Source organism: Stegodyphus dumicola, chromosome 6, assembly GCF_044657685.1.
Source record: "Stegodyphus dumicola isolate Sdum_Otavi_A_Nest chromosome 6, ASM4465768v1".
Taxonomy (NCBI): domain Eukaryota; kingdom Metazoa; phylum Arthropoda; class Arachnida; order Araneae; family Eresidae; genus Stegodyphus; species Stegodyphus dumicola.
In genome coordinates this window covers 192,269,532-192,297,098 of record NC_140773.1, presented here as the reverse complement: position 1 = coordinate 192,297,098, position 27,567 = coordinate 192,269,532, and the positions used below count along the sequence as shown (strand labels likewise).

General features: G+C 29.7%; 1 protein-coding gene across 1 annotated transcript in view; it reads right to left on the bottom strand.

Annotated features, from left to right (window-relative positions):
- Nucleotides 1-5,781: 5,781 nt before the first annotated feature.
- LOC118198706 (uncharacterized) overlaps nucleotides 5,782-27,567 on the bottom strand; it is a 36,694-nt gene continuing 14,908 nt past the window's right edge. Inside the window, exons 5-11 of the mRNA XM_035370451.2 lie at nucleotides 26,851-26,965; nucleotides 26,539-26,687; nucleotides 24,973-25,008; nucleotides 20,549-20,704; nucleotides 18,932-19,017; nucleotides 16,478-16,671; nucleotides 5,782-15,350 (exon numbers count right to left, since the gene is read on the bottom strand). Coding sequence (XP_035226342.1) covers nucleotides 15,187-15,350; nucleotides 16,478-16,671; nucleotides 18,932-19,017; nucleotides 20,549-20,704; nucleotides 24,973-25,008; nucleotides 26,539-26,687; nucleotides 26,851-26,965 — 900 coding nt within the window. The 3' untranslated portion in view covers nucleotides 5,782-15,186. The remainder of the gene's footprint in view (nucleotides 15,351-16,477; nucleotides 16,672-18,931; nucleotides 19,018-20,548; nucleotides 20,705-24,972; nucleotides 25,009-26,538; nucleotides 26,688-26,850; nucleotides 26,966-27,567) is intronic.

Here is a 27,567-nt window from a genome sequence, read left to right as displayed (position 1 = left end):
AATCTGAGACAAAAGTTCATCTCTCCCGAAGCGTTCTTTAAGTTGTGCAATCACCTTTGAATAGGTTTCTTTAGTTGGCGGAAAACTTATTACCAGTCTTGACGCTTTAGAATCTGCTACCACACATTGTAAAAGATATTGAAATTTGTCTTCATCGACAATTGATTCGTTTTTGTGAATTTTTTCAAACTGGGACTAAAAGGCAAGAAAGTCTTTCGGTTCTCCCCTAAATTTCCTCAATTCAAGTTTCGGAAGCTTGAATTTCCTTTTTTGCTCGGTTGTTGTTCTTTCCGTAACCGAATTTCCCTTCTTTGCATTTTCTAACAGCGAACAAATTAAGCAGAACTTGTCTCGGTATTCTTCTGCTTTCAAAAAATCTTCGGAATATTCATCTTGAAGGGCATCATCACTTAGCAAATAAGTTCGAAACTTCTTCTTGAACTGTTTCCAAACGTGTGAATTTGTCTTGAATCTGCCGAAACACAAACTTTTGTTTTCGATCTTCTGAGCTATATCGTTGCAGCACACCGTAAATGCTGTTCTCAGTGACTTTCGTTTTGCTTTCAAGACTTTTATATCCATATTTCATCCAAAAATATAAAGTCACGGACGTCAGATATACTATGTTGCAACTCTCAGGGCTACAACGTGCAGGTTACAAATTAAATAATCACAGCAGGGATTATTAATATAAAGGTTTTAATATGGATATCTCACACAGGCTGAAAACGTTGCATTACTCTATCAAATGCATACATATAACTGAGTGAAAAGGGAATTTCTCCGCTTAGTTCGCAGTTAAAGAAAAAAATAAGAATAATAAAAAATAGTCCAATCAAATGCGGCACTCCTTCTGTCGCCGTTACGTAATCGTCTGTCTACAGCAGCCGTCTCCAACAATAAGATTATTAGACTACATCTCGATATTTCTAGGCAAATACGCATTTTTGTTGAACATGCGCAACACTGATCATCATTCTACCGCTACTATCATATCTGCACTTTATAATGGACGTATTCCTCATACCGGAGAGATCGCATTAAAAATAAGGTTTCGTTATTTATGGCAAAATATTTTTTTTTAATTTAACATTGCCAAAACATAAATATTTTCGTCATTACAGACCCTTCTGTTATCCTGCAACTGAAAGTACATGACTACGACCAACGATTGAAAAAAAAAAAAAAAAAAAAAAGAGGTAACAGGTTTTGTATAATATACATGTAAAATATGAAAAATACGATGGCTTTGCTCTACGCGAACAGGCAACCTCTAATTAACTTTCCGCAATTTCAGGATCTTTCCCCTAGACCAGTACTTTCGATAACATGCTGGGGTGTTATGTAACCGCTACTATTAATGAAGAGTTCGCGCCATTTTTCATCAGATTGCTTTTCTTCTTCTGCCGCTTAAGACCTTTGCTGCCGCTCTTACCGTTTGTCTTTCTTTGTTTGAATAGTATGACGCAGTAAATTTAAAGTTAATTCTAGTTAGTCTAAATTACAATCGCGTATGTATCTTGGAGAATCTAAAAGAATAATGATTTGCCATTGAATTTAATAAAGTTGTGGAATCAAAACGGCTAACTTCTGCGTCATAATTTCATGCCAAGCTTCATGTGAGCGCCCGACTGCCAAAATATGACATACACGTATATTGTTACGATTTTATGCAATATAATATGAACGTCTACAAGAAATCTAAAGCTCTGCGAAAAAAATAAGTTTACGAGATTACGCAGGCAAGCGTATTTAACATGAAGGTGTAGGATTATCCTACTAAATTGGCGAGATATCACCAAAATAGCGCTTGTTTTGGTAACTACGAATTATCAAAAGTTGCAAAACTGGGCTATATTTTGGTCCGATCCCCGTGCAACTATAACTGATACTTTAATTGAATAACTAAAAATGATCCCGGTATAAAACTTCAACCGCATCAGGTACTCTAGAAATGGAAGATAATAGAGATTTCTCGGTGGCCGGGGGAAAACTCTATAAGATCGAGGAAAGTTCCAGTTCAGAGTAGACTTCGGAGTATTGAGAGACCTTGGTGCAAACTTCGCTCTTTAGATGCGCTTTGAATTGCATTACATTTAACGTTCTTAGTAGTCTGAAGTGGCAACTACTAATTGTAATCTGTTATACTGAGAAGAGCTATACAAGTACTTTTGTGGAACGTTCCAGAACTGTAATGGGTTTCTTTTGGAAAAAATAAATGCTATCAAGCTACCATTCGTTCTGTGTGCATTGAGTCCATTACGAACTCGTACTCAAGGAACAATTTTTGGTGTCAGAAAAGGAAATGAATGCTGGTAACATGAACGATGGAACAGCTAACCCAGGCAGCTAGTAACAGCCTTTGCTACATTCCAGGAAAGGAGGGAAGAAACTGTCAACTCGGTTAGAGATGAAAGCAGGCCAAGAAACATGGAAGGGACCGTCAAATCAGTTCAAGAAAAGTTGGAAGAAGCTCTTAAGTCACTTCAAGAAAAGACAGAAGCAAGTCAAGAGGAAATGAAAAGAGAAATTACTTCCATGATAGAAAACAAATTTGAGGCTACAGAAGGCAGAATAGACGCGGTTGAAGGTTGAAAGTAAAGTTGGAGAAACTAAAGCAGAGTTTCTGCTGCCAAAAAATAAAGCAGAGAAGGTGTGTCTGCTGTTGGAGAATCGGTGCAGGGTTTCTGCTGTCACCAAGGAGGCTGACAGCTTAAAGAAATTAATAGTAACAGCTGGACACAATTCTGATACCTTTCAATTCGTAACTATGTCTTCCCGACCCTCTCTAAAGCTATCCACGTATGGTGGAAAGACCACCTAGCAAGTGTACAAGACTGAGGTTTCTATAGTGGCAATTGCAAATGCATGGAATTCCGAAACTGAGCCCTGCCATCTCGCCGCTTCTCTAAAAGCAGATGGAGTAGATATCCTTCGAAATCTGCCCGAAAACCAAAGGCTAGATTTGGAAGCTTTTCCCAGCGCCCTTCAGCTGAGGTTTGGCGAGAAATGTTTAAAAGACAGTAACAGCCTTCAACTGAAACCTCGCCAAAGAAGCCTGGAAACAGTCCAGGATCTCGCCACGAACGTTGAAAGGCAGCCTCATCTTGCTTTTTCGAACTATTCCACAGAAACAAGGTGATTTCATGCAATACTTCTTCGATGATATCGAGGATACTAGTGACAGAATGGCGGATGTAAGGATCTAAAAGCGCTTTAATGTACGCCATGAAAATCTAGGTAGCTCAGCACACAACCTATAGAGACCGCCATCTAATTAGAGCTGCTCAAGTGTGGAAGCTAGTGGATCAACTGACTTTAGACGATTTAACCAAGGAAATCAATTACTTGAGGCGGAATAGGAATGGTAACAAACCGATCTTAAAGTGCTGGAATTGCGGTGGTGAAGGCCATCCACGAAGAAACTGCAGACTGCTGTCCAGCAAGGCAGGAAACAAATTAGTTGCCCTCTCGCGGGTCGGAGATTCCCAGATATCGAGAAGTCCCATTTTAAATCGCTTCAGATTATGTCTTATATACACAGTTACATTATTAAAGTATATGTTGAATTGTAAAGTGTAATGCTAAACATAATTTGTAGCATAAAATATATAGTGTACTAGTGTCATAATGATTATTATAATTGTGCCTTAAGTACAGTGCAACGAACAATGCAACGCATATTATAAAATGTATAGTGTATTGAGTGAAACAATGAGTATGTATAGCAATGTGTTAACATGCAATGTCTAATTGCAAAGCTATTTTTTTATGTATTCAAAGAATAACATAATGTTCTTAAATCGTAATAAGTATGGAATGCACCATGTTCTCGAATGTGTTACCTGCATTTTGCATATTATGAGAACAGCATTAAGTAACCGGCCTGCGTTTCTACATATTGTAATTTGTTTACAATGCGTAATTTTGCTACTTATTTAAGCCCTTGTGTCAAGAATTATGTCTGATGTAATCAAGTTATGTCTTACATAATCAATAATATTAGTAAGAGTCTATGTTGAATAGTGAAGAGTAATGCTCAACATAATGTGTAGCAATGAATATTGTGTATGTGTCATTTGCACAGTGTTAAGTTTAACATAATATGTATTATAGGAAGTATAATATATCAAGAGTAGGAACAAGATTTATATATATAGCAATGTGCCAATGTCCAATGTACCCTGAAGAATGTTTAGTTTTATAGTTATTTTGGGGTACGTTTTTAGCATTTAGTACAATGTATGCATTAACCAATTTTTGGCATAATACTGCGCAATCACAAGTAGAGTTTTATGTCTTTAGTATATGAAATTTACAGCATGTACAATAAATGTAATACCTACAGCTTAATATCTAAAACTTTGCCTTTGTATGGCCATGTAATGTCTTGATTTCGGTGTGTTGCTTTAGATAGTTGTGGGATCCAGACAATACCTGATTGGTCTATGCAAGCCACTCAGGTGTCCAGACCTGCTCTCACCTGTCATCTGCAACATTCCAATGGGCAAGTTCCAGCTTTAAATTCAGTTGTCTGCCAGTACATTTTCCTTAGCGATGGCAGCTATATCTTGAGGAGTGATAATTTTTCTTCTACAGTTTTATCTTCCTTTTCTTGCAACAGTTTCAGATTTTTAAACTACTTTTAGAAGGTGCGACCTATCAGTGGCCAAATGTTAAAATAGCTGAACACTGGTAGTTCGACTGCAATGACTGCATGGGCGTTTTTCCCATGCATAAAATGGATATGAACCAGTTTTCCTTAGAAAGGTCCTCTCTTCCCTTAGCCAGATAGCCCTCATGTGCTTTGCCAAATAAACCAAACCGACTTCTAGAGGGCAAAGAATGCCTATCTTGAAACCTGAAACAAGCAGATATTGCCATGATTGACTTCGAAGATTTTTCAAAGTAAAACTTTGATCTATTAAATACCTTAATAAGAGTTGAAATCAAATTCTGAACTGAAGAGGATCATGTTCTTTGTAAAGCAGTTGTCAGCTTTTAGATGATATTACATCATTATTTGTAGTTCAGAAACACACTGATAAAATTCAATTGAATTCTTTTTATTATTCATAAGTTTCGCCTATTCTTTTTATTACAATGTTTACCTTTTACTCATTCTTTCCAAGAATAATATAAATGTATATGTATTAAACATTTTGAAGTGAGATGAAGAGCATGATGATGATGATAAATCATTTTTACTTAGGCAGAATTTCTAGTATTAGGAAACACATTAAAGTGCAAGAACTATGGTAGGTGCATCTGCCGTTCAACAATTTAAATAAATAGTTCACATTTTCCATACTTACAGTTGGAATAGAAAAGAGGAAAAGGCAAGAATATTAATAATTTAAAATGAATGAAGGCAAGCACAAAAAGCGTAAAGATTACGTTCAATTAAGGAAAGTAATGTATCTTCAATTTTTTAAATGGAGGTACATAGTACCATTTTAATTCTATTGATTTGGTTTAATAAAAGTTTAGGTTTGATTATTACAAGATAATTCGATTAGTATTAACTAATCTAATAATAACTTAATAATTGATTTAGTTTAGTAACTTTATAACTGATTTAATTTAGTAATAATAAATGTATAGTTGATTTAGTTTGATTATTGCTTTCGCCATTATGTAAGTACACATGTCATCTGCAGTGTATAAAAACTATATCATAAAGATTAATTTTAAATGATTCATTTTCTTATCAATCTGAATCATTTATTAAATGTTTATAATAATAATAATTATTAAGAAATAAAAACCAAAAACAATGAGAAAATTTAAGAAAATTTATTTCCATATAAAAGTTAAAAAGTTTTTACAAATATGTTTCAAAGTATAATTAAATTTGCAAATGATGCTTTTTCAGCCAATATAAAAATATACTTAATAGCACTCAGAATAGCTGTTATGATATATGCCCATTAGAAATAAATCTATAGCTCTAAAATAAATAATATACAAAAACAAGGGAAAATGTTAAAAGCAATTCTTACACATATGTCAATAAAAATATCTTATCTACAAAAACATATATTCAGTTTTATTTTTCAAATAATATAATAATGAAAGCTCTGCAATAAAGTGTGACAAAATTAATAGTGTACATTACAAACTTGAAAAACAAATAACAAAACAATGGTATAAATTTCAATTAAAAAAATTACAAACCTAATAAACAAGGTTTATGATATTAAACACAATGCTTCACTAATAATCATTATAATGTAAAAAAGCATACAGACTTTCTGAAAAAATGTTGACATTAGAAACTGAGATTAAGATAGAACCAATACTCTCAATTTACAATCCAATAAAAACCCTACAACAGTTTATATTTTATATACCTATGACAGAGTGGAACTATGAGGTTTTCTTAATTAGAGTTGTGACTGAACAATAAAGAAAGAATGCACCATAAAAATAATTGCTAAGATTATAAGATATATTTATGCACATGTTTATGCTAATGTAAACATAAATCAGAAACTTATTTACATAAATACCTATTTATCCTTTAATTGTTACAACATAGAAGTGGAATGTGTTGTAACTTATGAAATTTAAATCTGTTAAAACAGTTACAGCAGATCCCAGTGTTAAAGAGTAATGAATACATGGTGAACTTATAATTCATATACTAACAACAATATAAAATTTAAAATGATCAAGAATATAATTCTAAATGCCTATTCTTTTTATTTCTTTCTTTTAAATTAAGGTAAATTTTTATATCTTAGATTCTGAAAGGTCAGTTAAAAGCTCTTGACTGAAAAGACTTTAGATAAGTTTTACCTTTCTTTCCTTTAAAAAATTAATATTTTTCAGTATTGCATATTTAAATAAATAAGCTCCATAATTCAGAAATTTTCCTGTAAAACAACATTTGTTACAGTATATGACAGAAGATGTAATATTAATATTCCAATGCTTTTGCAGGATTTGAAAATAAGTTGCAAAAAATCCTAAACATTTTTTTAAAAGTTTACATATTTTTCAAAGCATGAAAATGTACTAACATGGATACATGGAGTGTTAACCATTATTAACAATATTTTACTCAAGCTTTAAATATATAAAAACAATTTATAATTGGGGAAAATGGATTTTTATTAAAAATATAAACAGGTAATCTAATTTGTCTGTAATTTATGCATCATACACTTAGTCTATTTTCACACACACTTTATTCTTCTAAAAGCTCCGGTAAAAGAAACAACACTAAAAAACATTTATATAAAATTAATAATTTAAATACATGAAGCAAAAATGATCGTTGAGGTAGTAATGGTCACTTTAAATGGCCTTAAAATATAACACAAATATATTTATATGATTTTTTTTTATATTTAAATTAACTGTTTCATATTTTATATTTAAAAAAATAAAGGAACAAATAATGTTTGATGTCAGCTTGCATATAATTAATAAGCAAAAACTACACAATTCAATATATTAATGGAGCTAGAATTCTTTTAGTTTACTTAGATAGTATGATTAATTATTTTCATATTAAGTAATATTTTCTGCATATAAGTTTAAGCCAATCTGAAGACAGAAATTCTTTTACAGAGTTAACACAATTACAAATTAATCCTGAGGATATACATTAGTATCGTTTTACAGTTATCAAGAAAATATTTCATTTTGAATTTTTAAAGCTTCCCCCTAAGATATACATGATTTATACAAAAGTTATTTATGATTACAATTTTTTTAAATGCTATACAGCAGATTTTTAATACATATATACAGAAATTTATAGTACAAGGAATACTGTATAACAGTACATGGAATTAATAATTTAAAATAGTTCATGTAAATAACGCATACATTAAAATTTGAGCTTTTGAAATACTTTTCTAACAAGTAAATAATAAGTTTGCAAATAAGTTTTGAAATTTTTTTATTTTAGAGCTGCAATTAAAGTAAACTTCAAAAGACCACAATCAAAGAAATTTAAAATATAACTTGAATTCAAAGTTAGACCTCTCGCCCCAAATGAGATTCATAATCTGCTTGAAATAATATGCATGTATAAATGAGACACAGATACTTAGGTAGCAGATTAGGCCTTATTTACCCAACTGAAAATGTTAATCACAAATCTTTTACTATTCTTTGATATATGCAAATATTTCTTTCTTAATTCCTCGTTCTTTCAGTTCCTTCTCGGAGAAGATAAATATAATAAAAGACATACTTGAAACCATTACTTAATTTAGAGTGTCTCCACGCCTGATAATTTTTTGTTATCGACCCTTTGTTGATGTATTATTAATAACTTTAATTCAGCGAACTTAGACAAAATTCAATCATACCAAAGTGTATATTTTTTGTATATGTTATACATATATGTCAAATAAAAAGTATGGACAAATCTGTCTCCTTAGCTTTTATTAAATTAGTAAGCAAATATGGTTTTAATTTACTACTTGAAATTTTAAATCTCTTTGAATACAAATATTATATAGTTCACTGTTGAATTTTGATATTGACATAAAGAAATTACAAATTACTCTTGTTGTTCTGACAGATTTTTGGAGTGTCTTAATTTTACTTAATAACTCAATTTAACAAAAATGAAATAAATTCTAAAGCACAATTTTAAAATGGCAGCTTATATAAAAATACTCCCTAATTTTCTCTAATTAAACTTGTGTTAAAAATGCATCCTCTGCTATTTATCGGCACCATAAGTTAAAATTCCCCCCCCCATATATATATTATCAATTTCCAGTTCCTTGATTAATTTTTATGAAGGCATTAAAGAAAATTAAACCACTGTACTTTTCTACTATGGGCAATCATTTCTCAATTTTCCACAATAATGCTGGTAACTATATACAGGACGTCAAATATTTTTATATAAAAACTGATATGAATATAAATTTTATGTTATGTTATAGATATGATAAATCATTCAATTATCGACCTAGTCACAATCCAATTCATCAATATCTGAACAGTTTTATGTTTTCAGATTATATAATGGAATATCTTAATTAAAAACATTTTATTCATTAATATGCAACAATTTAAAACAGAGCTCCCAAACTTGAAATGTGGAAAACTGGGAGATTTTCATGATGCACAGCAATGTGATTTTAAAAGAATGTTAAGTAAACAATCTCAAAATGGGGAAAACTGGGAGGATTTTATACTGCACAATGATGGTATTTCAAATTAATTCCAAATCAATTTAAATTCATTTTATAATGTATTAATCAAGTTACCACATTATTTACAATATCATTCTAATGTAAAATATATAACTATTTAATAAGATATTTAAAATTTTATTTCTAATTTCCTTATGCAAATTTTTATACTTTTATACTGAGAAAATTTTGGAGGGAGGATAATAATTTATAAATTTCCATTTATCAAATTACTTTTAAATATGATGAAAATAAAATTAATAATGAATGTACATATTACTATTGGAGGTAACTTAATAATGTATCATAAACTGATGTAAAACAAAATTAAACCAAATATTAAATGATTACAATTTGCTTGAGTCTTCATAATGTTCTACAGATGTCTATAGTAAATTAATCATATCAAATAAAGTTCGATAAGAAACATTATGCTGAAAACCACTAGAGGGAGGGAATAGAATTTGCACTGCCTAAATTTCATTAATTCAGTAAATTTCATTTATCATTGGAAAACATTTTCCTTAGTAAACACCAAAAATCAGCAGACAGGGAGATGTGTTGAGAAATTACGAGAGGTGGCAGCTATTGAAAGCAGTAACATTATTTAGATGAAAATATTTGTTTTTAATCTTAGAATTTTGATATTCAACAATGCATACTCTATGTAAAACAAATTTGAGCTCAAAGTTTTGAGTAATAGTGAATTAGCTTCCCAATAAATAAATTTTGTTAATAAATTACAGAAGTTATGCATAAAAAAATCTGCTTTCTCATTGTATTGAGTCAACAGTTCATTGCAATCATTACACAAAAATAGCACCCCTTGCATAAAAGTGCTGCCAGAGTGGTCTGATTTGAGTTGAATACAAATTCTTATAAAAAGGCTGATGTTGTAATTCATTGGCAATATATCCAAACATAACTTTTTACTCAAAAACTGCAGAAAATGTTACATGATTTAATATTTTTCTGCATTAATATTAAATGAGTTAAATTTCAAGAATTAATTACATTTTATTTTCTTACATATCCTTATAAATTATTTTACACAAATGGTTAAAAAAATGGACAGAATCAGATTTTTGGCACAAAAATATTTTTGATTAGTATATTGTTTGAGCTAATCTGGAATCAATTTTCAGTCAATGTAAGGCACAAATCTATTCACAACAGCTATTCCCAATCAAGCAGGTAGGCTAAGTGATGACTTTTATGATTTTTGTTTGTGCAATAAAATTTTAAATCAGCCTGGCATGATTTCTACAAAAGGCACCCTCTTAGAATTAAGCATTCCTCCTTTGCTTTGTCATAATTAAATAATGATTAATAATTTAATAAAAAAACCCATAAGATTTTATAGTAAACTGAGATCTGCAATTTCCTATTAATATGCAGGACCTCAACACATTTTGAGCTATTTACATATTCAAATATTGTAATTGTTTTGGTAATTTGACATTACTCTGTTCTTGAAGGATCAGTATAGATATTCTATAATGCAATACAAATTTTACTCATTTATTGCCTCTTCCATACACACAATTTTTTTATCTGCCCTATTTTTGTAATAAAATTTATTTGTACAAAGCAATGGGAAAAGTTTTGCATTTAACTTAACAAACTCTTTAATTTTGAAAAATGTTTTGTATTACAGTGATGCTCAAAATACAAGCATGAGAAGTGCATCTACATGCATGAATTTGCATGAATCCCACAAAAATAACATGATCTTATTTATGTAAACTAGCAAATAAGAGCAACCAACATAAAATAATATCCTAAAAAAATGTGAATTGACTAGAGAGGAAAAACAGATTTTTCAGCACTAAGTAACACTTATAATTTAAAGATGTCATTAAATGATTCATTATAGCAGACATTATGATTTAAATAACTAGCTTAAATGATTTACAGAAGCACAGAAAGGATGAACAGAATTTCTGTTTCAAATAGTATAGCTGTTATCTCTTTCAAAAAATTTTAGACTAGTCAAGTTATTTAATCATAGCATTTACTTCACCAGATATGTAAGTCACACTCTACAAAACATGGTGTTTCTAAGACAACAAATAACATTTATTTAAGACAAAAAAAAAAAAAAAAAAGGCCTTAAAAAAATTTTTTTTTCATGCTTTTAGAAAATGGGGGGAGGGGTCCTGATCCCCATACCAAGTACTTTGAACAACCTGTGGACCTACATGATCAGGTAGATGCTTCAGATCTTGAAGAAACTAAATTCTGTCCACAAACTGTCAGAGTATCTTTATTTAACAAGACTATGAAATCAAACAAGTGCCAGACATCAATACATCCTATATTCATATTTTTAAGATTCAGAAAGTTTTATTCATGAAGGTTTGAGAAAGCAGAATTAAATCAGATTATGTTTATTTGAAAAATGATATTGGGCACCTAGAATGACTGACATAATGAATTTAATTTAACATAACTGAATATCTAAGAAATACTTGGGATCTTGTCTTTCTCTTACACATTGTAGAAACTTTGATGTGATGATACAATTAACATCTCTAATGATGACAATGTAGAAACTTCAGGATGAATATGACAGTTATGATTCTTTAGAATCACCAGACTGAAAAACATGGTCTATCAGAAAGGAAACTGAATTGCTTTGTTTTTTTTATTTATTTTGGAAATCAAATTTGGACAACATTTTGTGTACATTTAGATATACACACCACAATAATTTTGTGGACCAGCTACCATGTATCATATATTAGAATGCATTTTATGCACATGTGCATCACATTATATTCCTGACCAATGATATGTCTATGGTTGCGTCAACAACATTACACATAATCAAGTGTCTACAGTGGTTGTAACTGAATTTGTCACATCAGAATTTGAGAAACATGCAAATATTATATTTTATCAGTAATAAAAACTCTCAAAATGACCTAACATGTGTAGGATACAGAAGCCATAAGCCACACTGCAGCATTTAAATAGTGCAAACTTTAAGGTAATAATAAATTGCACAAGGATGAAAAGTGTGATTAAAACAGAAAAAAGATTTAATTTTGAATATGATGATGATTACTGCAGTTTTCTTCATTACTTTGAATATGCATAAAGTGCCACAACTGTATCGTCAGGCATTTGAAGTGATCACAAGTGATGAAATGATTGATTTTATGATGCATATTTATTTAAGTATCTTATACAGTTTAAATTACATTATTTTAATCTTCTTGCTTTTATTTTGAGCACTGCCACATTTAACACGATTTATAACTAAAGCTAAGCATACATAATTTTCATATGCATTTAAATCAAAATTCCAATGAATTTAAAACTTCTATCTATATCTATCTCATACCTACCAATTTTGAAATCTTAATAAGAGGGAGATTTTTGCAGAGGAACTGACAGAAGGGAGGTTTTCACGCTGCATGGCAACACCATTTCAAAGGAACTCCAAACTGATTTTTATTCACTTTATAATGCACAGTTCAGGTTAATGAATTATTCAAAATTCAATTCTTATATAAAATATATAACATTTAATTGGATACTATAAATTTTACGTACTTTAATTTAATTCAATTAACAAATTCATTTAAAAATTTTCTCATGCTTTTATACTGCGAAAATCCCAAGCAGCATAGAAGGGCTTTTATTTATCACAGTATTTATAATAAATACAGTAAAAATAAAATTAATAATTACTGTATTGAAGTAAACAAAATTATTGAATACACCAAAGTACATAAAATTAAACACAAATATTAACTGATTAAACACTGCTTGAATCTTCATATAAAGATTTACAAATGTCTACAGTAAATTAATACAACTCAGATCAAATGAAATTTAAGAAGATAAACACCAATTAAATGTAATTAGACAAAAATACAACTCAGATGAAATGAAATAATAAAAATTATTCTGAAAATCATTAAAGGTGAGCAAATGGAATTTGCCTAATTTAAGTTTCATTAATTCAATAAATTTCATTTATTGCTAGGAAACATATTCCTTAGCAAAAGCTAAAAATTAAAAACTGGAAGATTCGATTACCTCTTGCAAGATGTGATGAAATACTGGGAATCTCCAGGTAAAACTGGGCTGTGATTAGCAGCTATGATTTTCCTTTCCCATAAATTATGAAATACCATTAAAATTTTTAGCACTGTATGAAATGGGGGGGTTATACATAATGTAAAAGTATGCCAAAAAAGGGCATAAGATAATTATAAATTTTCAACAATTTTTTACAAATGAGATTATATTACATGCACACACACACACATATATAAAGATACTGAAAGCATATTTAATGATAAATGCTAGAATAAACATGAGCTTATTTTGAAGCACAACTGACATATATTCTGAAAATATTTTGAAGCTCTTATGTAACATAATGACTAAAATTTGACAAAACTGTCAGTTCTTTCTCCCACATTATATTAAAAGTGTTCAACAATTGATTCATGATTTATAATAAAAGATAATTTGTAATAGAAAGCAAATGGACACTGACAAAAATACAATTTCGATTGTTTAACAGCATATGATTTTGTATTTTTAACTTTAAATGCGCATGCGTTCAAATGCAATTTTTACAAAACATTTTGCAACAATTAAATGCTTATAATATAAATTATAAAACTGAAATCTAATTAAATGTATAAATTAAAAAACTAAATAAATAACCAGAGTTGCCACGCTACCTGGAAAACCGGAAAAAGTCAGGGAATTTAAATATTTTAGTCAAAATCTGGAAAAGTCAGGGAATTTCATATAGCTATTCTCCCCCCAAAAAGCGAGTTTTGGGGCCGGCGCTGGAAGCGATCTCTTTCTTGGCGAATCATGTATCGCGTGAGCATCATTCAGCCAGCTGGCATAGAGCTAATTTTCACAGCTTCAATTAGATTGACTTGAGAGAAAGGCAAAGCAAGTTTCCAGCAACTTTTGGTTTCCAGTAATCTCAAGTATCGAGAGACTCCCATGTGCATATGCAGTGCATGTTGAACTAAGGAAAATATGTAAATAAATAAAATCGGTTTAATTTTAGTATAGGGTACCATGGAGGTTATAATGGCCTCCATGTACCGTATACACGGGATTTGGGGATATTATGATGAGCTCTAAACGGGTCATTTTGGTGTTGGCGAAAATTTTCAAAATAGTGCCAAGGCCGTAGCGTATACTAGGATTTTACCGCAAAATCCTTTTAATCCCCCTTTTTTTAATAAATGCCTTATTTTTCATTTTGCAGTAAAATAAAAAAAATAGTAATCAGTCACCTAGGCATGCAACCATTTAATGCAACTATATTTGCCAAAATATCGTTGATTATTCTACTTCAATTTTAAAATAATTATTTTAATGTTATTAATGTCATTTAATTTTGCTTCTTCTCTCTACATTTATTTATTATTTATTAGTAAATAATACTTTCAAATTTCAGGAAATTTTCTCTGTATAATCCTGAAATTAATTCTAGCAGCATGATGACATACCATTACGAAATTTAATGCACATATTTTTTGCTTATGCATGCTACTAAATAAATAAAAAATACCCGAATTTATTTTTAAATATCATTAAATAGATTTTTCTTTCGTTTCGCTGTAAAATATCTGTAAAAAAAGTCATTTTAAAATCCAGATTGGGCAGTTTCTAATCTCAATCTTCAGTGGAGAAAACAACTCCTATTACAGTTATATAATAATAATGCTTTGGGGATTATATATTATAAGTCATATGTAATTGGCAAATTTTTGTGTTTTCAAGTGGTGGTACCATAATTAATTTACCCCGTAGCACAGCCAATGTGCATTACAAGGATAGACTGGAATTTTCTTAAAACACACATGGAAAAGTCAAGAAATTTTATTTTCCTGTTTGAGTGGCAACTCTGAATAACTCATTACATTGCTTAAGCAAGGCAAACACAAGAGTATAAAAATAAACAAGTGGTTTCCTACATTGTGATGCATTATCTTTGAAACCACAGTTGTAGCAATCTGTTAGCTTTTGGTCATTGTGTTTTACATCCGTCTTTTCCTTTTTTAGATTTCTTCCCTTTTTCTAGAGAAGTGGGACGACGTGTTCCTTGTACGGGCATATATGGTGGAACAGCACTACCATCCTCACCATTCATGAAAAAGCCATCATCAATTGCAGCACAATATGGTGGCACTTCTGTATATTAAAAAAAGAGATGACATATAAAATAAAGTTAATAATTCCTTCTCAAAGGTATGAGAGTTTGAAAACATAGTTTTCAAAAGTAATGTATTCACTGACAAAATTAATTTTTAAACAGTAAAAATTAAAAAAAAATAAAAAAAAATTGCACTTTTTAAATAAAAAGCAGGGTTATCTAGAATTTTTTGAAGTCAGGGAACATGATAAATCAGCTACAATACTCTCACTGCGATCCAAAATCTTGATATTCTGACTGCCAGCTGCGTGTGCTTTCCAATTACACCATGAAGGCAGCAGTAAAAAATACCTCACCAACCAATGATAAATACTACCTGACATCTAAAAGCGCCAACCTTTAAATTTCATATACAATTAACACAAAAATACTCATGTGTTAAAAAATTTTATTGAATGAAACTTTCTGTAGAAAAATAGAAGTTTATTCCATTTTCATACAATTGTTAGCATCAGTAACAGATTTTGCTTTTTTTAAGAATGAAAATGTTTCCTGACAACTTTTGAGTAACTTGGCCAAAATTCGATAGTGATCCATGGTACTGCACAAAATGGAATGTACTTCTCTCTCATCTGCCAAAAGAAATGTTCACGATAGTTTAATCTTTACAGTAAGAAAATAAACTGCTGCATGTTGACTTTATTACAAAATAGTATAACTCAATTCACATTCACAAGCTACAATCACAGATGTACTTCCGTAAGACTGAAGCACAACTGCCAATCCACAAACTTCTGGAACAGCAGAGAAAGTAAACTAAATGTTGAAAGAATTTCTTCCTTGCCTTTCTTAATGAGCTACAATAAGAAGATGCCACATAACAATATCAAGGTAATAGATTAGTTGCTTACTTTTCCTTCACTGCCTTTAAATCAAGGAAAGAGTACGATAAATTTTTTTTTTAAAGTGTTTTAAATAAATGGATAATTCAAATGAATTTAAAACACACTTCGATATACTATTACATATACATGTGAAACTGATATAGATATGTATATACATGCATAAAGACATGATATAATAAATTAATTAGGAAAAAGTATCAATAAAAATGAATGTGCAAATTCATCACTAAAACATGATTCCATATTTTAAGAAAAATTACCTGTGCTAGGAGATGCAAAAGGGGATTTAAGTGATGAAATACGAGATGTAGATGATCCAATTGATGAATTTCTTGATACAGGTGATCCCATATTAGAAGAATTGGCATTGAAAGTAGGGTCAATAGCTGCAGCTATATTGTCAACCGGATCTCCTGAAAAATCTGATGCAAAACTTCGGCGATCAGCTGTACTCCTACAACAAATAAAAGACTATTATAAACAGAAAAGCTTATAGTCAGTATATAAAAAAAAATTCTGATGTAATTAAACACAGAATAACAACAATACTGCAAATTAAACAGCTCTTTTGTGATAACACAAGATATCTTATTTAAAAGTACTTTAATATCTTATTGCATAAAAACAGATAAGCTCTAAATTTGAAGTAAAATGTTCAAACAAGATTTTTGAGAAATTTAATTCTAATGAATTGTACATTTATTTTAGCATAACATTTCAAAATCTGTTCTTTTACATATAGAAACCTGTGAAACTGTAAATGTTATTTTACCCAAATTTAATAAATAAGCATCTATCGATTTCATGATATTAAGTCTAATAAGGGAATGTATGATTATTATTGAATTATCTGATGTATTTTATCCATAACTATATAGAATATTAAAAGGAAGTGTATGCTTGAAAAGAAAGCACTCCTACAAAATTTCATAAAAAAATACATCTACAAAAGACAAGTGAAAAAAAAATTATGATGAAATTCAAGCAGCTTTCATTTAAATTCCTTTTTTACTATTAGTCTTGTGGTGTTACATGGAATTATTAACTCAGAATCTTCAGATTGAAGCATACTCTCATCAACATCTTTTTTCAGGCACTTTAAATAGTTTTAACAGAAGTTTATTTTGAAATGAAATTTATATTCATGAAAAAATAATTTTAAAGACATGTAAAAAAAAAAAAAAAAAAAAAAAAATTGCTACAAAAACTTTAAAAAATTTTTTTTTATTTATATCTTAGTTCCAACTTATTTTGCTTCTCCATAATTTAATTTTATTATTAAAAGTTCAAGTAATGAGCACATATACTGAGCACTTGAGAAAATGATAGTTTATCAGAGTTTTCATTCATAACATGCAATGATATTTTATTTTAAAAGAAAATTTATTTATGAAATAGTTTTAATGGATATTGCAACATCTATCTAGCTCTTTATATATGGAATACATATGCATTACACAATTACATATGTATTGAATATTGTGCAATATATATAACATTTCACACAAAAAAGCAATTTTTCATTTATTTTGTTCTAAATTAATGAATTTTTCTATATTTCAGACAAAAATATTGGAATCAGGCATAGTAAAAAGTTGATCATTTATCACAAGGGAAATTTTCTTTAGAATAACTTTTCTTAAAAAAAGATAAAAGCACATTTCCATTAATTTTTTATGAACAGTTCTTTCAAATATAATCTGTAAATTTAAGTGGATTCCAATTTTCCCCATAAAAATCATCATTTATATAATATGTATTTGTTAGCAATATTAGACCTCCAAATGCCTTTATAATGAATCAACTGTACATAAATTTGTTGAAAAATATTAAAAATTACTTTATGTATATTTTTTCCCTTTAAATTCCGTATGTATTATTTTTAAATATTTTTTCGGAATACATTTTAACATAAAATAACATTAATTATAACATTAAAAATTCAGATGAAAAGAAATGCTGGTGGCAATAATATCTGAGGATTTTTAGTTAATAGCTTTATGGAATACTACAAAGTCAAATCAGTTAGCAACACTTGCTGGTGAGAGTAGAACTTAAATAAATGTTTAGAGCTGCTATTTCAGTTTTCTTGCTTATTTTTCGAAATATGCACTTTCTTCACACATCACCTATTGAAAAAATTCTCTGTAATTACCCAGAATTTTGGTGAGACCAGTGAGGCAACAATCATACTTTCTTTGTAAATTAAATTCCTATGATGCAAATTTAACTTAAGAGTTATTAAAAAGTAAGTAAATTTCAGTTTCATTACTACATCTATTTAAAGATGAGACTTGATAATGAACAACTAAGCAATTATACACTGCAGTAAACTTTAATTCAAATTCCCATTCTCTTAGTTCTTAGATGAATTAATTAAAACTAATAAATAATAAAAATAAAAAAACTCTTTTTTAAACAAATAAAAATAAGGCAAAAAAAAAAAAAAAAAAAAAAAACAATATAGTACATAATGTGTAAGAAAAAAGGGGAAAAAAAATGCAAAGTAACTATTTAGCATTATAAGGACATTATATGTTCAACAGTTAAAAAAAAAAAACAACTGGTCATTGTAACATTTTTTAAAGATTTCATTATTTTTTAAAATTTGATATGAATTTCATATTGCAATTATTGAACACAACTAATATATAACATATATCAGGAGGAAAATTTCTTGAATAATTGAATTAATATAACAAAATGAGGATTACCAATCAGGACTTCTTAATCTTTCTTTAACAATGGTATCATGCTCAGTACTCTGAAGAATGTGTGGCTGTGCTTCAGACGTTGTGCCCTAGATAAGAACCAAATTATTCAGACAAATATGCCAATAAGAAATAAATTTTATTTAAAAATTAGTAGCAATATTAACATTTTATACACACATGCATAAAATATCATAAGTTAAATAAAATGAATTTCTCATTTATGAAGTGTAAATTTCTCATTCATAAAAAATTTTTAAATGCATAACTAATTTATTTTCTAAAAGACCTGGTTAAATCCACTTTGGGTAACTAAATTATAAGCATTAACAGTTTCTGTTATTGTAATAGTTCATGCGCAAACAGCATGAAATATTGGAAAACAATGAATAAACAGAATAAAATTCCGAAATTTTATACCTTTACTTATGTTTCATATTTTTATATTAATGCAGCTCATTGTTAATACAGCTTATAATATGAAAGAAGCTGACACATTCATATAAGTAAACTTAATATATAAACAATATAAAATATCACATGCTCTTATAATCCAGTACAAAATATGAAAGGTAAGGGGGGAAACCTACTTTTCCCTTTATGCACAGTACATAAAACTCTCTTGCTTTATTAATGAAAGCAAAGTGAGAAAAATTTTGAGTACGGAATTTTTTAAATATCCATATTTACTGGATAACAATTTTCAGTTGTTAATTGCCTAGCAGTATTTTTGATTCTTCTGTTAATAGTATGTCCAAATATTCTTAGTAGTAATATTTGATCATTAACATTTCTGATTAATAGAGTTTTAAATTCATACTGTTTTTAGTATTTTTCAGAGATTATTTTTCCTTGTAGTCTATGTATAAGAGCATAATATAGCATGCAAAATAAAAACACAATTCAAAATCCAGTACACTAAGCTATAAAATTACTGATTCTCTCTCTCTTCAAAATCATCTAGTTACTAATCTGAACTCATGTGCAAACAAAAATAATTGCTTTTCAATAAAATTATAACAACAATAATAAAAACTACAATATTAATATTCATAAAACACAGACATATGATATGAATACGCAATTCTCAAGATAACAAAAGTGGAATTACATGCAAGAGACATAGCAAAAAAAGTGAGAAATATAGGTTATATATTTATTGAAAGCCCAGAAAAAATGAGGTTCAAATATGAAAATTACCAAAAACTCAATGGAAATAACAAAAATTGTAAAAAATTAAAAGAAATCTTATTATCAAGGAATTGTGATGACTGCACCAAACAATATAAATTTTCACAACATTGAAAGATACATACTTAGTAACAAAATGTGACAGAAATATTTATCAAGACTAACATGCATTGAACATCTGCCAGAATACATACAGAATACTGCATGCACTACTAAGTAACCAAAACATTTTTATGTAAGTTTCATTCTAAAAACACCTTGTTAAATTTAAGCACTTAAAAAGTTTCTAAATTAATATTCAATACCCCTACCTTAAAACACATGGAAAAGCAGCACTGAAAAAATTTAATGCACATTATATTTTATATTGAATTACATTTATTTAAAACGCACAGAAGCAAATAATAACAAGACATAAAAAATCCTGACCCCATGTTCCTGCTGTTGAGCTAATGCAGCTTTTTGCTTTGCCCTTTCTCGGGCTTTTCTGGCTTTAGCCCTTTCTTGTTCTTGCAGAACTTTAGCAAGCTCTCTATCCTGAGCTTCAATAGCAATCTGTCGATCTTGTTTAGTTTCACCTTGATGCTAAATTATAAAAAATTCATTTTAATAATGATCATAAAATTGCTTCTGAAAAGAATGAGAAACTGTTAACTTTATACCACATAGCACAAAAAGTGTAAGACATTTAGGACTTTGTATAAAAAAAACATGCTTTATGTCATTAGTAATTACCTTTTTTTTTAACTTTTTGCTTTCTTGAGATTCAGAAATTTCTGAATAGCTTCTCTACTTTTTCTGAATCTTTTTCTAATAATTAATATTTCTAAAGACTTGAGAATTTCGACATTAAAATTTTTAATATTTAAAAGAGACCTGTTTTGATAATGGGGAAAAAGATACAGAAAATAATTATGCAAAATGAAAACAGAAAATAATGGATTATTTAATTAATCTTTTACTCATGTAGAAAAATCAGCAATATTAGTTTCAAAATTTATTCAAGTTTTTGATAAAGAGTTTTTCAATACAAACTAAGAATCTAGAGATTAGTCTGCGAAAGGTCTTTGTTTAGCTCACAAAAATTCAATAAATAAAGAAATTGTTTGTGGAGATGTCTGTTTTAGAATTCTACTTAATCTACTTTGGCAAAAGAAATTTTCTCTATTTGTACACAATTAATTAAAGGAAAAACAAAACCTTATAATCTTGATAAAATTCTGTTGTAATCATGTTGGGAAGTTTCTCACAAAATGGTTAAAACCACAGTTATAATGAGATTAAATTGGCTTGCAAAAAACAAGTTTTCGCCATAAAAGTGACAGAAAATGGGCCTAAGCTCACAGTATAATTGAAAATTGGTCAAAGTACTGTTCAATATACATTTACTGACAGTTGTAAAAAGAAATGTACATTAAAACTCTGAAACAAAATAAATTCAATTACAATGTTTACAATATTTATTCAAAAGTTACTTATCACTTTTAAGTTCACCTTTCTCAATGAAGCATTCTAAATAGAAGACCAATTAACTGTTATTTCAAACTAATATAATTTAGAATTGTATGAACAGCACAATATTTTATGAAATAAGCATATATGGTGTTTTGTTTTAAACTAGCACTACTCAGATCCATTTATAGCTTGATCTATCAGTTGGAATGCCACTAGATTTGGTAGAGGCTAATGATGACAAGGAAGAAAAAATTCCACAAATAAAAAACTTCAGAAAGTCACCAATAGGGGAAAGTTTGGTGCTGTTGCATTCTACATAGCTAAAAACTTGCATGAGACACAAACAAAATTTGAAAATGCACAGTTTTGTAAATGACCACAAGAACCAGTAATTCAGTCTATTGCATTCACCAAAAATCACTGTTTGGTGTGGCTTCACAGAAGATTTCATCACGGGACCATTCTTTTTTGAGAATATAACTCTAACAGGAACACAGACATGTACTGGTACAATGCAAAGGTATCATGATATGGTGACTGGTTTTGTAATTCCATACAGCTTCAGCAAAGGCAAAATGTTTATGCAGGGTGGAACACCACTGCATGCTAGCCTATTGGTACAATTTTTGCACCATCATTTTAAAGAAGAAAGGGTCATAAGTTGCTTTTTGTCACTTTCATGGCCCCCTTGCTTCCTGGATCTAGCCCCATGTGACTTTTTCTTGTAGAGTTACTTTGAGTTCAAGGTTGATCCTGACCTTGATGACCTTAAAGGACAACATATCATGGGCTATGCTGAGCTTTACTGGTGGCATGTTATATTCGGCCATCAAGAATGTTGAGTACAGGATGAAATGTGTGTGTGGGGTCACACAGAAAGAGGTCTATGCTCTCACCTCGGAAGTGCTTTTATTGTATAAAGTGTTATAGTGTACTGATATACAGTACAAAGTCTAATCTGGACGTCCATAATCCGGAATGATCTATAATCTGGACCTCAAAGCTACAAACTTTTTGCGCATGCGTAAACGCATTGCGCATAATACTTTTACACATGCGCGTTTAATGTATAACGGTCGGTATAAGGTAGGCTAAAATTATCTATTTCAGTTAATGTTGCGAATTGCGTTGTTCCTTAATCTTCTAATTGGATCCAGCTTATTATTTTTTGCAGACTGTTAGAGCAATTTTATAAAAAGTAAGCTTGAACTTTCGATTATGTCAAAAAGATTTTCTGATTCTGGAGCTGCCAAAGGATCTACAAAGCGAAAGCATGTTTTGATGTACCGCTTCTGATAGTTAAGAAAGTGACAGAGAGGTTATTGAAAACGAAAAAATTTTGATTGACAAGTTAGTCGGTATTCTCGACACAGCAATTACAGGACTTGAACAGTGGAACTGAACAAGAAATTATGTCTGTTTATAGAATTAAAGAGAAAGTATTAGCACAAAAAACGAAGCAACTTAAACAACTTACATTGAAAGAAATGTTTAATAAAGTAAACAAATAAATATTAAGCCTTTTTTTTTGTAAATTTTGATACCCTTTAGATCATAATTGCTCTTTATGTCATAAATTACAGTTTCATATTTTTAATTTTATAATTTCTGCATGCCATCTTACCAGATTTAAATTGATGATCTATAATCCAGAAAAACCCCTAATTCGGAATCGCCAAAGTCCTGACGACTCCAGATTAAAGACCTTGTACTTTATTATATCTATAACCCTTTGGCACAGTTCGTTTGCTGCATTAAAGCATATTGCACTCAAATTTCAAATTTCTTTTTTGTTATTCATTTGTCTAATTCTCAGCTGTGTAGACTATCAACAACATTTGAAACTAAGTTTTTTAATAGACTCTTTTTTCTTATACAGTCAAAAGCCGTTAATCCGGACTCGTCGGGACTTCGGCGATTCCGGATTATCGATTTTTCTGGATTATAGATCATCAGTTTAAATCTCGTAAGATGGCATGCAGAAATTCTAAAATTAAAAATATGAAACCGTAATTTATGAAATAAAGAACAATTATGATCTAAAGGGTATCAAAATTTGCAAAAAGAAAAAGCTTAATATTTATTTGTTTACTTTATTAAACATTTCTTTCAATGTAAGTTGTTTAAGTTTTGCTTCGTTTCATGTGATAATACTTTCTCTTTAATTCTATTAAACAGACATAATTTCTTGTTCAGTTACAAAGTTCCGCTGTTCAAGTCCTATAATTGAATTCAAGTCTAGAACACCGACTAATTTGTCAATCGAAATTTTTTCGTTTTCAATAACCTCTGTCACTTTCTTCACTATCGAAAGCGAATTATAATGACGAGGAACTTGTTTTAAATCATATCAAAGACGGAGCATATCGAGATGAAATACTACATTTGGTAAGGAATTATAAGCCAAATAAAATAAAAACATCTGCACTGAAGATAAGGATAGTGCTGACAGATCAACTTCCAATTCATTACGCGCCCGCCGCGGCGATCCCCCCGCCGAGCAGCGTGAAATTGATAAACAGATTTCGGATTTCAAAACATACTTTCGCTTTAGATCCTTTACATATTAACAAATATATATCGGAAATTCTATTTGATATAATCTATGTGTTTTATGTCGTTATTCTCTTTAATTCTATAAACAGACATAATTTTTTGTTCACTTACAAAGTTCCGCTGTTCAAGTCCCGTTAATTGCTGTGCCGAGAATACCGACTAACTTGTCAATCGAAATTTTTTCGTTTTCACTAACCTCTCTGTCACATTCTTCATTTCTTTATCCATTTTTTGCAGCAATTCCACTTTTTGTTTGATGGACATCGAAACATACTTTCGTTTTGTACGATCCTTTGGGAGCTCCAGAATCAAAAATTCTATTTGACATAATCGAAAGTTCAAGCTTACTTTTATAAAATTGCTCTTACAGTCTGCTAAAAATAATAAGCCGGATCCAATTCGAAAATTAAGGAACAACGCAATCATCAACATTAACTGAAATAGATAATTAGATAATTTTAGCTTATACGTCCATTATCCATAAAACGCGCACGCGAAAACGTATTCTGCACTTGCGCACACTCATATGCGCAGTCGTAAAAGGTCTTACGCGCATGCGTAAACGCCTATGCGCATGTGTCAACGCGGCGCATGCGCAGAAAGTTTTTAGTTTTGATGTCCGGATTATAGATCATTCCGAATTATGGGTGTCCGAATTAACGACTTTTGACTGTACTGCCATTACTCCCCTTACCAAATTTGGTGGCATTTCAGCTGATAGATTGAACTAGAGATGGCTCTAAGTAGTGCACCCTTACTTATTATTTTGTTCAATTACTTTCAAAGTGCACTATGCTTATTAACTTTTTAAAAATTATTTGAAATGAAGAAAAATTTTTTACCTTAAGCTCTTGCTCTTGGAGTAGTCTTGCCAATTCCTACAAGAAAAAAATTACAGCCAATTAAGATTACATAAGATAAGATATTATAAAAGAATGAAAAACTAATAACCTTTTATTGTACAAGCATAATATGTATAAGGAATTTATTTAAAAATTCATATAAAACATAATATGCTTAAAAATGGAGCAGGTTTTATTCTTCCACAAAATTAATTTTATTACTATTATAAAAACATGTTTTATGTCATCATATTAAAAACATAAGTCTGAAATTTAATTTTATAACATCTGGATTACTTATTTAAAAGTTTACATTATTAATTACTATACTATAAAAATACACATAAATCCTTACTTACATACTATTAAAAGTATATGGAAAAAATTTTAACACTGCAGGCAATTGCAGTACTGCAACATAATTTCAAAATTATGAACCTTGTACAAATACATTTTAGTGCAATCTGAATCATATTTGGTCTTTACACTAGGCAAAAAGGGGTGAAAAATCTGATTTTGCACACAGTATTTTGGAAAATGTCATTCAGGGACATTTTATTGTACACTCAATGCATTCTTTCAAAAAACACAAATAAATATCACAAATAAATATCAATGCTTAAATATATGACCCACAGTAATTTTTTAATTCCTATCAAAATCATTTGATAAATTATGGAATTTAAAATGAACTGGTACATACAGATTTTACCCATAAATGTTAATTTGTTATAAGAAAATTTTCACTTCATCTTACTCAATAATCTAAATATATAATTTTTCTTGTAATTAAATTTGCAATGTTTTAGAGCAAGTACCCATTTTAAAATGCTAAAATTACTTTGAAAATATGCATCATCTAAATTATAGAAAATAAAATGCCATACTTTCATTACTAAATACACATACTAATGATGCAAATAAATACAGATTTGTAGAACTGCCATATGATTTTGAAATTGCATAATGGATAAATCCTACAGAGAAATTTCCCAGGAGGAAAATGATAATTTTAAACAAAAGATTATATATTATGCTGCCACATACATGAAGTGATCGTAAAATGAAAAGGCAAGTACTCAAGTCTGAACTTAAGACTTTAATGTTCGAACTGAATGAGTAACCACTTAAATACCTTTGATGAATGAGCTGAAACATTCTAGAAAATGCAGAAAATTGTCCAATATCCGGAACATAAAGGAAATTTAAACAAAACCCAATTTTTAGGCAACCTGCTTTTGATTGGTTTCGAACTCAGGACCTTCGGTAACCGATTCTTGTATCTTATTATCTTATGTCTTAACTGAGCCACGATGTGCTTGGTCAAAAGGAACAGTTTTTGCTATAATATTATCATTAGTTTTGTTACAAAATCACTCAACAATAAAGTAATTTATTAAAAAAATTACATCTGTAGCTATTTCATGTTATAGGCAGCAATAGAAATTGGGGTCTATCATTGCAAAACATTTCAAGAAAACAAAACAATGATAAAAAATATACTAAACATGTTTTTTCATATAAGAAATTCATGTCACTTTTTAAAACAAACAAGTAAATATTTACAGCATCACGATGTTCTATGAATTTTTGAAGCTCTTCTGGACTCAAATTTTCTGGAGGTTCCAAGGTAAGATTTGAAATACTTCTTTCGAGGGGACTAGTACAAGCTTCCTTTGTGGCCACTAAATCATCAATAGATTTTACACTAGATGCTAAAGAAGAAAAAAGAAAAAATGTATGATATGCACAATGAGATATATTATATGGAAGTGACTATCAAAATAATTTTATTATCGATCTAAACAATGCATAATTATCTGCTGGTAAAATATTTTAGTCCTGTTTTGATAAAGAATATTACATTTTAATACTTACAATTAGATGCTCCAGACAGTTCTGCTCTAGCTTTTTCAGCTTGTCTCATTTCTTTTTCTTCTCGTTTTCGCTGCAGGCGTAATTTTTCTTTTCTCTGAAGCTCTAAAGCTATTCGCTTTGTGAAGGGGAAAAAAAAAAAAAAAAAAAAAAAAAAAAAAGGTAATGTTTACAGGTCATTTTATTTGATAAAAGGGATATATTTTGAGGAAATAGAGAGTTAAATACTTTTCTATTAATATGGCAATAGTCATCAAACGTGGCAGCCTATTCATATTACCTTACAGCTGTTTAATGGTTATACACACACACATATATATATATATATACTGACGAACCAAACAATTATGATCATCAGCACATATTTCAATGAACTTGTCTAGATGACGTGGAGAGCACGTATTAAATGGGAACATGATTAAGTTGTGGTAGACAGACCACGAAAGCTGCAGACTATCAGAACATAACTGCAGATCAGTTACATGGTGTCTGTTTTCCCAAATGGAAATGGAATCTTCCAGCAGAGAAACACCCCATGTCATATGTCATCACAGAAGGCTTGGATTGTGTTGGGAGTGGTTCGAGAAGCATAAGGATGAATTCCAATTAATGTCCTGGCCATTAACTCACCAGATCTTAATCTGATAGAGGGCTTTTGGGATGCCATCAAGCACCAGCTCAGAGCTCAAACACCACCTTGTCAGAATATCTTGATTTTGC